Genomic DNA, 13365 nt, shown 5'->3' with positions numbered 1-13365 from the left:
CGTTTCTCATGATGTACTCTGCATATAAGTTAAATAAGCAGGGTGACAATATACAGCCTTGATATTCTCCTTTTCCTATTTGAAAACAATCTGTTGTTCCATGTCCAGTTCTAACTGTTGCTTCCTGACCTGCATATAGGTTTCTCAAGAGACAGGTCAGGTGGTCTGGTATTCCCATCTCTTTCAGAATTTTCCACAGTTTATTGTGATCCACACAGTCAAAGGCTTTGGCATAGTCAATAAAGCAGAAATAGATGTTTCTCTGGAACACTCTTGCTTTTTCCATGATCCAGCGGATGTTGGCAGTTTCATCTCTGGCTCCTCTGCCTGTTCTAAAACCAGCTTGAACATTTGGAAGTTCACGGTTCATGTATTGCTGAAGCCTGGCTTGGAGAATTTTGAGCATTACTTTACTAGCGTGTGAGATTAGTGCAATTGTGCAGTTTGAACATTCTTTGGCATTGCCTTTCTTTGGGATTGGAATGAAAACTGACCTTTTCCAGTCCTGTGGCCACTGCTGAGTTTTCCAAATTTGCTGGCAGTTGAGTGCAGCACTTTCACAGCATCATCTTTTAGGATTTGACATAGCTCAACTGGAATTCCATCACCTCCACTAGCTTTGTTTGTAGTGATGCTTTCTAAGGCCCACTTGACTTCACATTCCAGGGTGTCTGGCTCTAGGTGAGTGATCACACCTTAAGGGTCATAAGCTGTTTGTAAATTTTGGAATAGATAAATCCCTTAACAGTTAAATCATTTGCAAATATTTTCTCCTAATCTGTGGGCTGTCTTTTCGTTTTGTTTATTTTTTCCTTTGTTGTGCAAAAGCTTTTGAGTTTAAGTAGGTCCCATTTGCTTATTTTTGCTTTTTCCATTATTCTGGGAGATGGATTAAAAAAGATGTTGTAATTTATGTCAGAGAGTGTTCTGCCTATGTTTTCCTCTAAGAGTTTTATAGTGTCTGGTCTAACATTTAGGTCTTCAACCCATTTTGACCTGATTTTTGTGTATGGAGTTAGGGAATGATCTAATTTCATTTTTTTACATGTGGCTGTCCAGATTTCCCAGCACCATTTGTTGAAGAGATGGTCTTTCCAACATTGTATAGTCTTACCTCCTTTGTCATAGATTAATGGACTATAAGTGCATGGTCTTATTTTGGGTTTTCTATCCTATTCCATTGGTTTATATTTCAATTTTTGTATGATTGATTTTTTTCTGTCTTTGCCTACCTTCCCCTCTTTTTTGTCTTTCTTAATTGACTTTTCACCTGACTTTTGAGTCTTGCCTCCTTGGTAAGGAAATGTGGTTGGTCTAGAAGGCCTTCTATCTTCCAGTGCTTGCTGGCATTACAGTATTTGTCTCAAAATACAGAGTGTGAGTTGCCTGCATCAGCATCTTGTCTTGGGTGTGTATTAAAAAAATGCACATTTCTTGACTCCAGCCTAGAACAACAAAATCTGGAGTCTTAGGTGTAGAATGTGGAAACTTGCATTTTTTTACCAAGCTTCCCAGGTGATTCTTAAATGCAATACAATTCTGTGGCCATCATGTTATCATCTGTATATCCTTTTCAGTCTCACTCATCTCCTTTGCTTTTCAGCCTCAATTCTTTTCTCTCTTTGGGAATCTCTTTTAAAACTGTGCCAATTAACTTTTAAAAACTGTGTGTCTAAATGGTGTAAATGTGCGGAGGAGCCTCATCAGTATAAATTTTTACCATAATGAGTCATTACAGTTTTTATTAAAACTACAATTGCTGCTCAGGGTGCAGTAGATCCTCCAGGTGGCCTTCAGCTTTTATGTTTCCCGACAATGGCAGAGTATCTTTAAGCTCCAGAGTATGCAAGCAACAGAATATTTGCTCATTTGTGAGCATATGGTTGGATGTGTGAAGTGTGTTGTTCCCCCAGCTATAGCCAGGGATATTTAAGTCTTCTGTGAGAAATCTAGGATTTATTGCACCGCCATGCACTTTTACAATGGAAGTCTTGGAAAAGAGTGAACATCTTTTCCCTTATATTCAATTCAGGGATTATGCTGTGATGTTTATTGATGTTGAAATTCAATGGAGGAAAATTTTCATTAAAAAAAAAATAGTGTCTCTATGAAACAATTTTACTATGCTTTTAAATGATGACTGATAATAAAAAAAAAAAAAGGCAGAAAATTCCGTTAGCCCTTCCTGGGTTTAGAAAGGCTTGGTGTTAGTTAAATGAAGTCAATAAATACAGTTGAGTGACTCCTGATTAAAAGTTGTCTGTATGTTAATTTTAATAGTCTAGGGAATTAGGGACTATAAGTGGCTTGGGAGAACTATACTGATTACTTTCCTTGTTTATATTTATCAGAAATAAATGTTAATCAGTTTGATATGGCATAGCATTACCATTTTAAAAACTGCCACTGCCATTTGATTGTAGCTCATTGCTCCTGGTTTTCCAGGTACCATTTTTTCTTTAAAAAGTCTTTATTGAGGGATTTATTCCCTAAATAGGAAAATTTATTAATTTTAATGTGAAAAATAGTATATAAAAATTATTTTAAAATATTTGCAAGTGATAAGCTGAATCATCTAATATATAATTGAAAAGTACCATGCGTTAGATGACTCACCCTCATATTCAGCAATTGTATGCTTTGGCAGGGTGGTAGAGTCATAGTTTTGCTGCTTAAATATACAAAAAGCTGATTGTTCTGTGGAATGTTGGGAGCCAGGCCTGAATAAATATGCAAAGAGCATGCAGTATACGCGTACACACACACACTCAGCATTAATTTAGTCTCAAACCTAAAAGTTAATATATCTTTAAGTTTATTTAATTGCATCAGAAAGATAGACTGAAATAAAATAGAATTTTTGTTGTAACAGAGCTATCATTTCAATAATCTTTTGACCATACTCCTCCCACCCACCCCCAAAATTCAAGGAAATTCAACAGAAGAAATGTTTTCCTAGAAAACCAAATTTCAGAAACCTAAAAGAGGCTGCCTGCTCCTGTGATTGAATCCACTGCCAGCCCCAGCCACCCTCTGTGCTTACTGATCTGCAGATTCTAATGCAAAATGATTGACTATCCAGATAAGAGTTCACAGACTTATTGTTTATGAAGACATCTGATTTGGGAGGAGGGGGAAAAATTCAAAATTACCTTTCAAAATGTGAACAAAGGTTATTTCCAGAAAGTTCTAAAAAGCATAAAATCTGTAATCTCCCCCAAGGTGTTCTCCGTTTCTGTGTCATATGATTATGAATCTGTGCAGCAGTAAACCACACTGCAAGCCCTGGTTTTCTAATTAACTTTGTCATTTTTATTTAGTTAGGAGTTGTGGATCCTCTTTAAAACCACTGATAGAGATAGACTCCATTTAAAGTCTGTGCTTAATTTCACTTATGTGAAACAAGAGCTTGCTAGTGGATTAGTCTCAGACATCCTCTGTCAGTGGAGTCTTGCTTTTTTCAGTTACTTTCAATTGTCCTGTTGTAATTCATGTTAATCTGTCTCGTAACTCTGGAATCAGATACAGTTGAGGATTACGTTCAATTCAGCCAAAGTTTCTGATTATAGAATTATAATAAACCCCAACACCAATCCCTGCTTACAATGAGAATGTCTTTCTGGTGGAAGGATAGTAGGTTTACTCTGGTACAGGAAACCTAGTTTTTCTGATGTATATTTTTCTAATGCTTTTAAGTGTATAGGACTAAAGGAGATGGCTCTTTTGCTGAATAGTCTGTTTCATTCCTAGATTTCTGTTTTGGGTTGTTAGTATGTGTGTGTATGTGTTTACCTACTTCAGAAATCTCTGGTCCACGTGAATTTTAACTATTCCATCAGCAGTACAATACTGTAGATAAAGAAGGCTGAGTGCCAAAGAATTGATGCTTTTGAACTGTGGTGCTGGAGAAGACTCTTGAGAGGGGGGATTGCAAGGTCATCAAACCGGTCAATCCTAAAGGAAATCAATCCTGAATATTCATTGGAAGGACTGATGCTGAAGCTACAATACTTTGATCTGATGCGAAGAGCCAACTTATTACAAAAGACCCTGATGTTGGGAAAGATTGAAGACAGGAGGAGACGGGAACAACAGAGGATGAGATGGCTGGATGGCATCACTGAATCAACGGACATGAGTTTGAGCAAGCTCCAGGAGATGGTGAAGGAAGCCTGATGTGCTACCGTTCATGGGGTCGCAAAAAGTTGGACATGACTGAGTGACTGAACAAGAACAAAGAAGCTGCTTAGAAGCTTGTTAGTAGATTGACAAATAGATCTCTTAATCCCAAACCAAATCTCTCTGCTTTTTTTTTTCTTGTATAACAGAAGCTCCTTATATAGCCAATCAAAAACATAGTAAAGCCAAGAAAGAAAATTCGGCCAACAGTTTTGATACAGTGTGGGCATATTTTCATTTTATTTTTGGCTTTATATCTAATTTTAACCTGGATCCTATATCTTGTGTTTGGTTGCCAGTTTTTTTTTGTTTGTTTGTTTTTTTAAGAACAAAGAAGTCCTTCTTGCTGACTCTTAAGAACACCTACTTCTTAATCCTACACTATTTAATACTGCAGTATTTAAGTTTAGCATTCAAAAAGTGTATGAAAATGTTTCACCTCGGACTCGGACCTCAGACAAGGAGAGACTGAGTAGTCACATTCTAATAGGCTGCGAAACACGCCCTTGTCTGATGAGCCGTAGAACCATCCAAGGGGAATTTGTAGTCAGGGTAGCATTTGAATAGCCATGGGTATAAAAGCCCATGGCTCTAAAAGCCCCTTCTGGCCAGAGTACCCTATGGTAGAAAGTGAAGAAAGGCTGGCTGTCCCATTAGATTTGGTGGACAGGTTTTGGTGGGGTTTTTTTTTAATTGCTAAATATTTAATAGAAAAATGCCTTAATCTTCACCCTTAGGGAACTTGATCCGACATGAGAAGTTTGTTACTTGAAATGAGAACATTAAATTTAAAGCATCTTTTCAGTAGTAGGCCCCCTGGTGGTCTAATTTGTAATAGATTTTGAGATTCCTTAAACAACGGACTGGTTCAAAATTATGAAAGGAATACGTCAAAGCTGTGTATTGTCACCCTGCTTATTTAACTTATATGAAAAGAACAACATGCGAAATGCTGGGCTGGATGAAGCGCAAGCTGGAATCAAGATTTCTGGGAGAAATATCAATCACCTCAGATATGCAGATGACACCACCCTTATGGCAGAAAGTGAAGAGGAACTAAAGAGCCTCATGATGAAAGTGAAAGAGGAGAGTGAAAAAGCTGGCTTTAAACTCAGCATTCAAAAAACAAAGATCATGGTGTCCAGTCCCATCACTTCATGGCAAATAGATGGGGAGACAATGGAAACAGTGACAGGCTTTATTTTCTTGGGCTCCAAAATCACTGCAGATGGTGACTGGAGCCATGAAATTTAAAAAACACTCATTGCTTGGAAGAAAAGCTATGACAAACCTAGACAGCATATTAAAAAGCACAGACATTACTTTGCTGACAAAGGTCCATCTAGTCAAAGCTATAGTTTTTCCAGTAGTCTTGTATGGATGTGGGAATTGGACCATAAAGAAGACTGAACACTGAAGAATCAGTTCTTTGGACTGTGGTGTTGGAGAAGACTCTTGAGAGTCCCTTGGACTGCAAGGAGATCAAACCAGTCAATCCTAAAGGAAACCAATCCTGAATATTCATTGGAAGGACTCCTGCTGAAACTCCCAATACTTTGGCCACCTGATGAGAAGAGCTGACTCATTTGAAAAGACCCTGATGCTGGGAAAGATTGAGGGCAGGAGGAGAAGGGGACGACAGAGGATGACATGAATGGCATCACCAACTCAATGGACATGAGTTTGAGCAAGCTCCAGGAGACAGTGAGGGACAGGGAATCCTGGCGTGCTGCAGCCCATGGGTTTGCAAAGAGTCAGACACGACTGAGCGACTGAACAGCAGCGACCAGTTTGTAATGATGAGCTGGATCTTTAGAAACTCAGCATGCTTGTGATCCTTGATGTCACTGAGTAGATAGATCTGGGGTCAGAATTCTGTTTCCAGTTCTCTGCGCTTTCTCATCTGTCTGGGATATGCATGGTCAGAAGGACAGGAAGGGCTTCCAAATGGCTTAGGAGTAGCCATTCCCTTCCACAGGGGAATCTTCCCTACCCAAGAATTGAACCTGGGTCTCCTGCATTGCAGGTGGATTTTTTTTTTACCAACTGAGCTACTAGGGAAGCCATAGAAAGGTAGAATACAGGTGAGAGGACATGGATTGGACAGCACAACTCTTAGGAAGGGGGAAATGCTATAGTTTATCTGACTCATGGGCTTCTTGGCCATTGGCACAGCAGACTGGAGCTCTAAGTAGGTTTTTAAAACTGAAAAGTTGGTTTTCTTATTTAGTGCTCATGAACATTGTTACTAGTTAAGCAGTGGGGATAAGAAATTAATTTTTTTCAGGATGAAATTTTTCACGTCATAAACAGAACTCTACACTTAAGAGAACTTTTAGCAGTGGCTTTACATGATTAATTTGCAATAATTAAATGTTAACAGCTCAGGCTTGCTGGTATGACCTGAAATACCCATGCAGTTTAGATGTATGCAGACTATATAGGTCTTCAGTTCAGTCACTCAGTCCTGTCCAACTCTTTGTAACCCCATGAACTGCAGCACGCCAGGCCTCCCTGTCCATCATCAACTCCCAGAGCCCACCCAAACCCATGTCCATTGAGTCGGTGATGCCATCCAACCATCTCATCCTCTGTCGTCCCCTTCTCCTCCTGCCCTCAATCTTTCCCAACATCAGGGTCTTTTCATATGAGTCAGCTCTTCGCATCAGGTGGCCAAAGTATTGGAGTTTCAGCTTCAACATCAGTCCTACCAATGAACACCCAGGACTCATCTCCTTTAGGATGGACTGGTTGGATCTCCTTGCAGTCCAAGGGACTCTCAAGAGTCTTCACCAACACCACAGTTCAGAAGCATCAATTCTTGGGCACTCAGCTTTCTTTATAGTCCAACTCTCACATCCATACATGACCACTGGAAAAACCATAGCCTTGACTAGATGGACCTTTGTTGACAAAGTAATGTCTCTGCTTTTGAATATGCTGTCTAGGTTGGTCATAACTTTCCTTCCAAGGAGTAAGCGTCTTTTAATTTCATGGCTGCAGTCACCATCTGCAGTGATTTTGGAGCCCAGAAAAATAAAGTCAGCCACTGTTTCCCCATCTATTTCCCATGAAGTGATGGGACCAGATGCCATGATCTTAGTTTTCTGAACGTTGAGCTTTAAGCCAGCTTTTCACTCTCCTCTTTCACTTTCATCAAGAGGGTCTTTAGTTCTTCTTCACTTTCTACCATAAACGTGGTGTCATCTGCATATCTGAGGTTATTGATATTTCTCCCAGCAATCTTGATTCCAGCTTGTGCTTCCTCCAGCATTTCTCATGATGTACTCTGCATGTAAGTTAAATAAGCAGGGTGACAATATACAGCCTTGACGTACTCCTTTTCCTATTTGGAACCAGCCTGTTGTTCCATGTCCAGTTCTAACTGTTGCTTAGCCGACAATAATATATATACTCCTCTGGGATATTACTGGGAGTCTCAAGAAATGTCCCCAGGGTCCCTTGAATCACTTTGTTGGTGCTGGTTGCCATGTGGCACCCTCACTGGCTCCCACTTTTTCATGCCCAAGAGACTCTTAAGAAGCCACACCAGTGTCACCAGCCAACACGAGGGCCCTAGTGCCCAGCTCAGGAGTGCTGCTTCTGGAAGGTCCTGGCGGGCTTCCTATTCTTCGGCCACAGTGGTCTTGCTTTCATGCAGAAGTGGGGAGACTGGCCTTCTACCACACTTGTCATCCAGGCCCTGAAATTTCTCCTTCATTTACTCCATGAATAAAGCACTCAGTCTGTGCTGTCCTGAGTTCCCCAGGTGAACCAGAGAGACAGAGTTCTTGTCCCTCTTGAAGCCTGCAGTCTCACAAGAGAAGCAGACATAAATGAGTACACTGGTAGACGTGAACTTACAAATTGTGAGAAGTATGCAGGAAAAAATGTGTATATAGAGACAGTAACAATTGGGGGGTGCTCCTCATTGAGATTCAAGATCAGAATGAGCCCCACAGAAAGAAATATTTGGGTGAAGTCTTAGATTTTGCCTGGCTATTCTGGGCAGACACACAAGTGTGCAAGTGTGCAAAGTTCATTAACTTTGTAAAAGAGGACCAACGTGATCAGGAGAAGGGAGCAAAGAGAAGGTGGTATGAAATAAGGCCAGACAGGAGCGGGCCGCACAGTGCAGGGCTTGGTAAGTAGGATTCGCCGCAATGCCTTGTGAATGCTATTATAAGTTCTAGTTGTTCAGCTTTCAAGTCTCTAGGTAAGTCCCGTAGAAATCTCGCACCTTTTTTGCCTTTTTCCTATCAGGGCAAATAAATGCTTTCCCTTAGCCTCATTCATTCTGCTAGAGAATCTTTAGTATTTAGTTTACACTGGCTTGGATCCCTTTGCTGCCTAGACCTGATGCCTGTTTGACCGAGGTGAGGAGGAATTACGGAAGGAAAGGGCAGTTGCCCTAGAGGAATTGAGAAATAAAAGCTGAAGTGATGTCTCAACATTCTAGGTTCATTTAAGTTTGAGGGCGTTGAAAAGTGACTTGTGATTTATTGTTTGGGGATCAGGAGAATTTCAGAGATGCCTTCCAGTATTTCTGAATCCAATTACACTATCAAAGGGAAATTAGGATTCCTAGAAAACGCAAAACTTCGACATTAATGGCAGGCATTTTTTTTTTTTAATTGATTGCAACCAGAGGGCCTTCATGTATATTCCCAAAGAGGATGAAGTATATTTTCCATTTCAAAATATTGCTTAATTCTCACACAATTTATGGAGTGGGCTAAGGTACTGCTATACCTACAACAGGATTATTATCATTATCATAGAGCACAGAAGACATAAAATATTCATGTTCGTTGGGTTAAAGCAAACTTGCCATTTCAAGTCCATTCATTAATTAGTCAGGGACTAATATTCTCATTACCTGAAGGAGACTTTCAGGTGACCTCATATTCAGAAAGCAGACATAGTAAAATGTGTTCTCGTTTGGCTAACCTTTGTCCTAGTAAACCGGATGTAGAACCAGGACAGTGTTTTCTCACAGTGGTGATTTTTAGAGTGTTGATAAGCTAGTAAAGCTGTCTGACAGGGATGGTCATGCCTTTTTTTTTTTTTTTTTTAACCCGTCTCCCCTTTACTGGCTTTATTCTCTATGCAGTTCTTTTTAGGAGAAAATCCTTTTCTAACTTCTGAAGGGTAGAGGTAGTAAAAGCATTCAATGGCATAGAAATTTCTATACAGCTTTCTAGGCTCCTTTAGCTGTCATTTCCTGTGATTATTTAAATAACTGATTTCAGATTCGTTATTAGTAAGTTTTGGTGAAATCAAATTGTACATATCCCTTAAATGGCTGCTTTCCATGTTGCTCATTGCTTCTTATGATTATACTGATCAAACGTCCGCTGGTTGGTTTGTTTTTGTTTGTTTGTTTGACTGTGCTGAGTGTTGGTTGTGGCATGTGGGATCTAGTTCCCCGTCCAGGGATCAAACCCAGGTCCCCTGCGTTGAGAGTGCAGTCTTAACCACTGGATCACCAGGGAAGTCCCCAAACATACTCTGTCTTATTTCTTAAGACTCTCCAAATCTGAAGCATGTAGAGACTGTGTGGTGTAGGGAAGGAGTGCCCACTTTTGAATCAGACAGCTTTGAGTTCAGATCTCAGTTCTGTCCGTTATTAGATGCGACACTGGGAAGTTAGTTCGTCTCTCTAGGCTTCAGTTTCTTCTTTCCCTGTGGAGGGAGCCACTTAACTCATAGAGCTGTTCTGTCTTACTCGATGACGTGGAGAGGCTGATGTGACAGCCGGCCCATAGAGGGACTCAGTGAGTTCTTTCCTCTTCTGTTTTGGAGCAAGTTCATCTGGCCTCCTCTCCACTGTAACTCTTTAGTGAAACAGCGCTGCGGTTTCCCAGAATACAATGAAGCTCAGGTCCTTAGTGGGAAATGGAGGTAGGGACTCCCACTGGGACGGAATGACCACAGCACTGTGGTCCACGTAGAGTTTATGAGAGTCACCGCGTCACCTCTGCCGCCTCCATGCCAGCCGTGGGAGTTAGTCTCCCATGACTCCTCCAGTCCAAGCAGTGCTGGGAAGTGGTATGAAAACAACTAAATGTATAAAAAATAACGCATTTGAGTCAGTTCTAATGAGGTGGATGAAATTGGACCTTATTATACAGAGTGAAGTAAGTCAGAAAGAAAAACACCAGTACGGGGTATTAATGCATATATATGGAATTTAGAAAGATGGTAACAATGACCCTATATGTGAGACAGCAAAAGAGGCACAGATGTAAAGAACAGACTTTTGGACTCTGTGGGAAAAGGTGAGGGTGAGATAATTTGAGAGAAAGCATTGAAACATGTATATTATCATATGTGAAATAGATGAACAGTCCATGCATGAAGCAGGGCACTCGATGGCCAGTGCACTGGGACGACCCTGAGGGGTGGGATGGGGAGGGAGGGGGGAGGGAGGGTCAGGACTAGGGGCCTGTACATGTACACGTACATGTATGTGTACACCTGTGGCTGATTCACATCAATATATGACAGAACCCACCACAATATTGTAAAGTAATTAGCCTCCAATTAAATAAATAAATGTAAACAACAACAACAAAATGAACATGGACACTCTGGAGCAGGCAGCTAGATAATTGGTCCTATCCAACAGTTTACTCGGAGAAGGCGATGGGACCCCACTCCAGTACTCTTGCCTAGAAAATACCATGGATGGAGGAGCCTGGTGGGCTCCAGTCCATGGGGTCGCTGAGGGTCAGACACGACTGAGCGACTTCACTTTCATTTTCACTTTCCTGCATTGCAGAAGGAAATGGCAACCCACTCCAGTGTTCTTGCCTGGAGAATCCCAGCGACGGCAGAGCCTGGTGGGCTGCCGTCTATGGGGTCGCACAGACTTGGACACGACTGAAGCGACTTAGCAGCAGCAGCAGTTTACTGGTAGTCAGACCAGAGCTGTGACTCTCAGGATGCCTCCCTGTTTATAGTTTTCTGCCTGCTTCCCTGTGACTGAAGTTTCTCTTTCCTACTGTCTGGAGGACCTCTCACACGTGCATACTGTGTAGCTGAAGAAGCGAGGTCTGGAGAGAAATGTGACTCCCCTTGTCCCCCATGAGGCCTGCCTTTGAGTCCTACTTCCATAGCCACGAGCCACCGCTTTCCCCCTCGCCTTTGGAGTTATAGTTCCTTCACCACAGACCCGCCTCTTCGTCTTATACTTGGCAGCAGCAGTGTCCACCAGCTTCAGGAGGCGTTTACACCTCTGTCTCAAGGAAGCTCACACTTCTTTGTCACAGGCGTGTGGCCGTGCTCATCAGCCTCAGAAGGACAGCTCAGACAGAACACAATGCAATAAGCCTGGTATTTCTACAGAATAACCAACTTCCATGAACTTCACCTCCTAAATTCAGTGGTGCTCTCTATTCCCTCTATAAAATGCACTGGTGAAGCCCAGGGCGCTGGGAGATGACCCTCCAGTCTGCCCTGCCGCCACCCTCACGTCTCCTCCCACCAAGGAGGTTCCATGTTTGAAAAGAATTTGTTCCCACATTTGTTTATGCGGGTTTGAAAGTGAAAGTTAGTGGCACCGTCGTGTCCAACTCTTTGCAGTCCCTTGGACACAGCCTACCCAACTCCTCTGTCCATGGAATGCTCCGGGCAGGAGTACTGGAGTGGTTTGCCATTTCCTTCTCCAGAGGATCTTCCCAACCTGGGGATCAAACCCAGGTCTCCTGCATTGCAGACAGATTCCTCACCAACTGAGCCACTTCGGTCAGTCAATCAGTCAGTTCAGTCACTCAGTCATGTCCGACTCTTTGCGACCCCATGAATCGCAGCACGCCAGGCCTCCCTGTCCATCACCAACTCCCGGAGTTCACTCAGACTCACGTCCATCGAGTCGGTGATGCCATCCAGCCATCTCATCCTCTGTCGTCCCCTTCTCCTCCTGCCCCCAATCCCTCCCAGCATCAGAGTCTTTTCCAATGAGTCAACTCTTCGCAGGAGGTGGCCAAAGTACTGGAGTTTCAGCTTTAGCATCATTCCTTCCAAAGAAATCCCAGGGCTGATCTCCTTCAGAATGGACTGGTTGGATCTCCTTGCAGTCCAAGCGACTCTCAAGAGTCTTCTCCAACACCACAGTTCACTTACTTCTTATTAAAATCATATCATTTAAATAACTCATAAAAGATGAGTTCAAAAAGTGAGTTGTTTGTCCGAAAAACAAGTGGCATGCTTTGGGAAGTCCATTGATAAAGGCAAATTGTTAAACACAAACTATTGTTACATTCAGTATGGAAAAAGATCGTTGTGAAAACAAAAGAGATGTTTAAAGTCTATAATTTTTAAAATGGCCTTGATCCTGTATCACAATATTGGTAAAGGAGTGTACATTCATAAGATTTAAGTTAAAATATTAATTTTAAAGGTTTTTGTATTACAGTCTTATGTTTCCCTGTTTGAACTGCCTTTCTACGCTAACCAACCAAACACTGCTGCTGACTTCATCAGAGAAGAGTGTTTCTTCTATATCCATACACAGGACTGGCCCAGTCCAAGATGAAAATGCAGAGTCCCTTGTTCTAAAGTTAGCAAGTTCAGAATGGTTATTGCACAGTGTTAAATCCAGCACAGAGCCTTCTGAGCCTGGGGGCCTGTGTGTCTGCACAGGCAGGGGGCTGGGAAGGAGACATGGGGGAGGGTTACTAGCTCTCTGACTGCCTCTAGTGCCGAGGAGCTTCTCCTGGTGAGAGGCACCAGTTGTTGTGAATTACTGTTTGGAAGGTTTTTATCCTGAGCCAAATCCACTCTCTTTAATTTCTGGCCCCTGAAACAGTACAGAACACATCTAATCCCCTTTTCAAATATTTGAATAAATAATGCCAAAGCTTTGCCTTATCTTCTCTCCTTAATGAACTTTCTTGCATGGCAATATCCTTTTTAAACCCTCCATCTCATCTCTCTCAATGTCCTGTCATTTTTCTGACCCCTCCTAAAGGCTTGTGCCTGTCAACATTGTATACAAACTCCAAATTCCTAATGCGACGTGGGGGCTGCAGGGCTTAGGGACCCCCTCATTTGTGAGAGGAGTATGACCTTTCAGCTAGTGGCATCAAATACTATATGATAATTTTAAATAAAATAGATGGCATTCTTTTATATTGAACTTCTCAGCCAGAAAAAAACCCACTTTTTAAGCTTTTTCATGTT

At 41.8% G+C, this 13365-nt stretch overlaps 1 protein-coding gene across 8 annotated transcripts in view; it reads left to right on the top strand.

Moving 5' to 3' along the window:
- The window catches only part of STK39 (serine/threonine kinase 39), a 320679-nt gene that overhangs the window by 268590 nt on the left and 38724 nt on the right, over nucleotides 1–13365 (top strand). Inside the window, exon 17 of one of the 8 annotated variants that reach the window (XM_086356013.1) lies at nucleotides 12599–13020. The exons of 5 other annotated variants lie outside the window; for them this stretch is intronic. In XM_086356013.1, coding sequence (XP_086212139.1) covers nucleotides 12599–12618 — 20 coding nt within the window. In that variant the 3' untranslated portion in view covers nucleotides 12619–13020. Of the gene's footprint in view, nucleotides 1–2930; nucleotides 3927–3988; nucleotides 12380–12598; nucleotides 13021–13365 lie in introns of those variants that run through there. 2 more of the 8 variants (XM_086355946.1, XM_086356006.1) reach the window with 2 other exon arrangements.

This window comes from Bos grunniens, chromosome 2 (genome assembly GCF_055505025.1).
Source record: "Bos grunniens cultivar Pamir isolate PY7600 chromosome 2, Bosgru_T2T1.0, whole genome shotgun sequence".
NCBI lineage: Eukaryota > Metazoa > Chordata > Mammalia > Artiodactyla > Bovidae > Bos > Bos grunniens.
The sequence above is the reverse complement of the archived record's forward strand: the minus strand, read 5'-3'. Positions and strand labels throughout refer to the sequence as shown.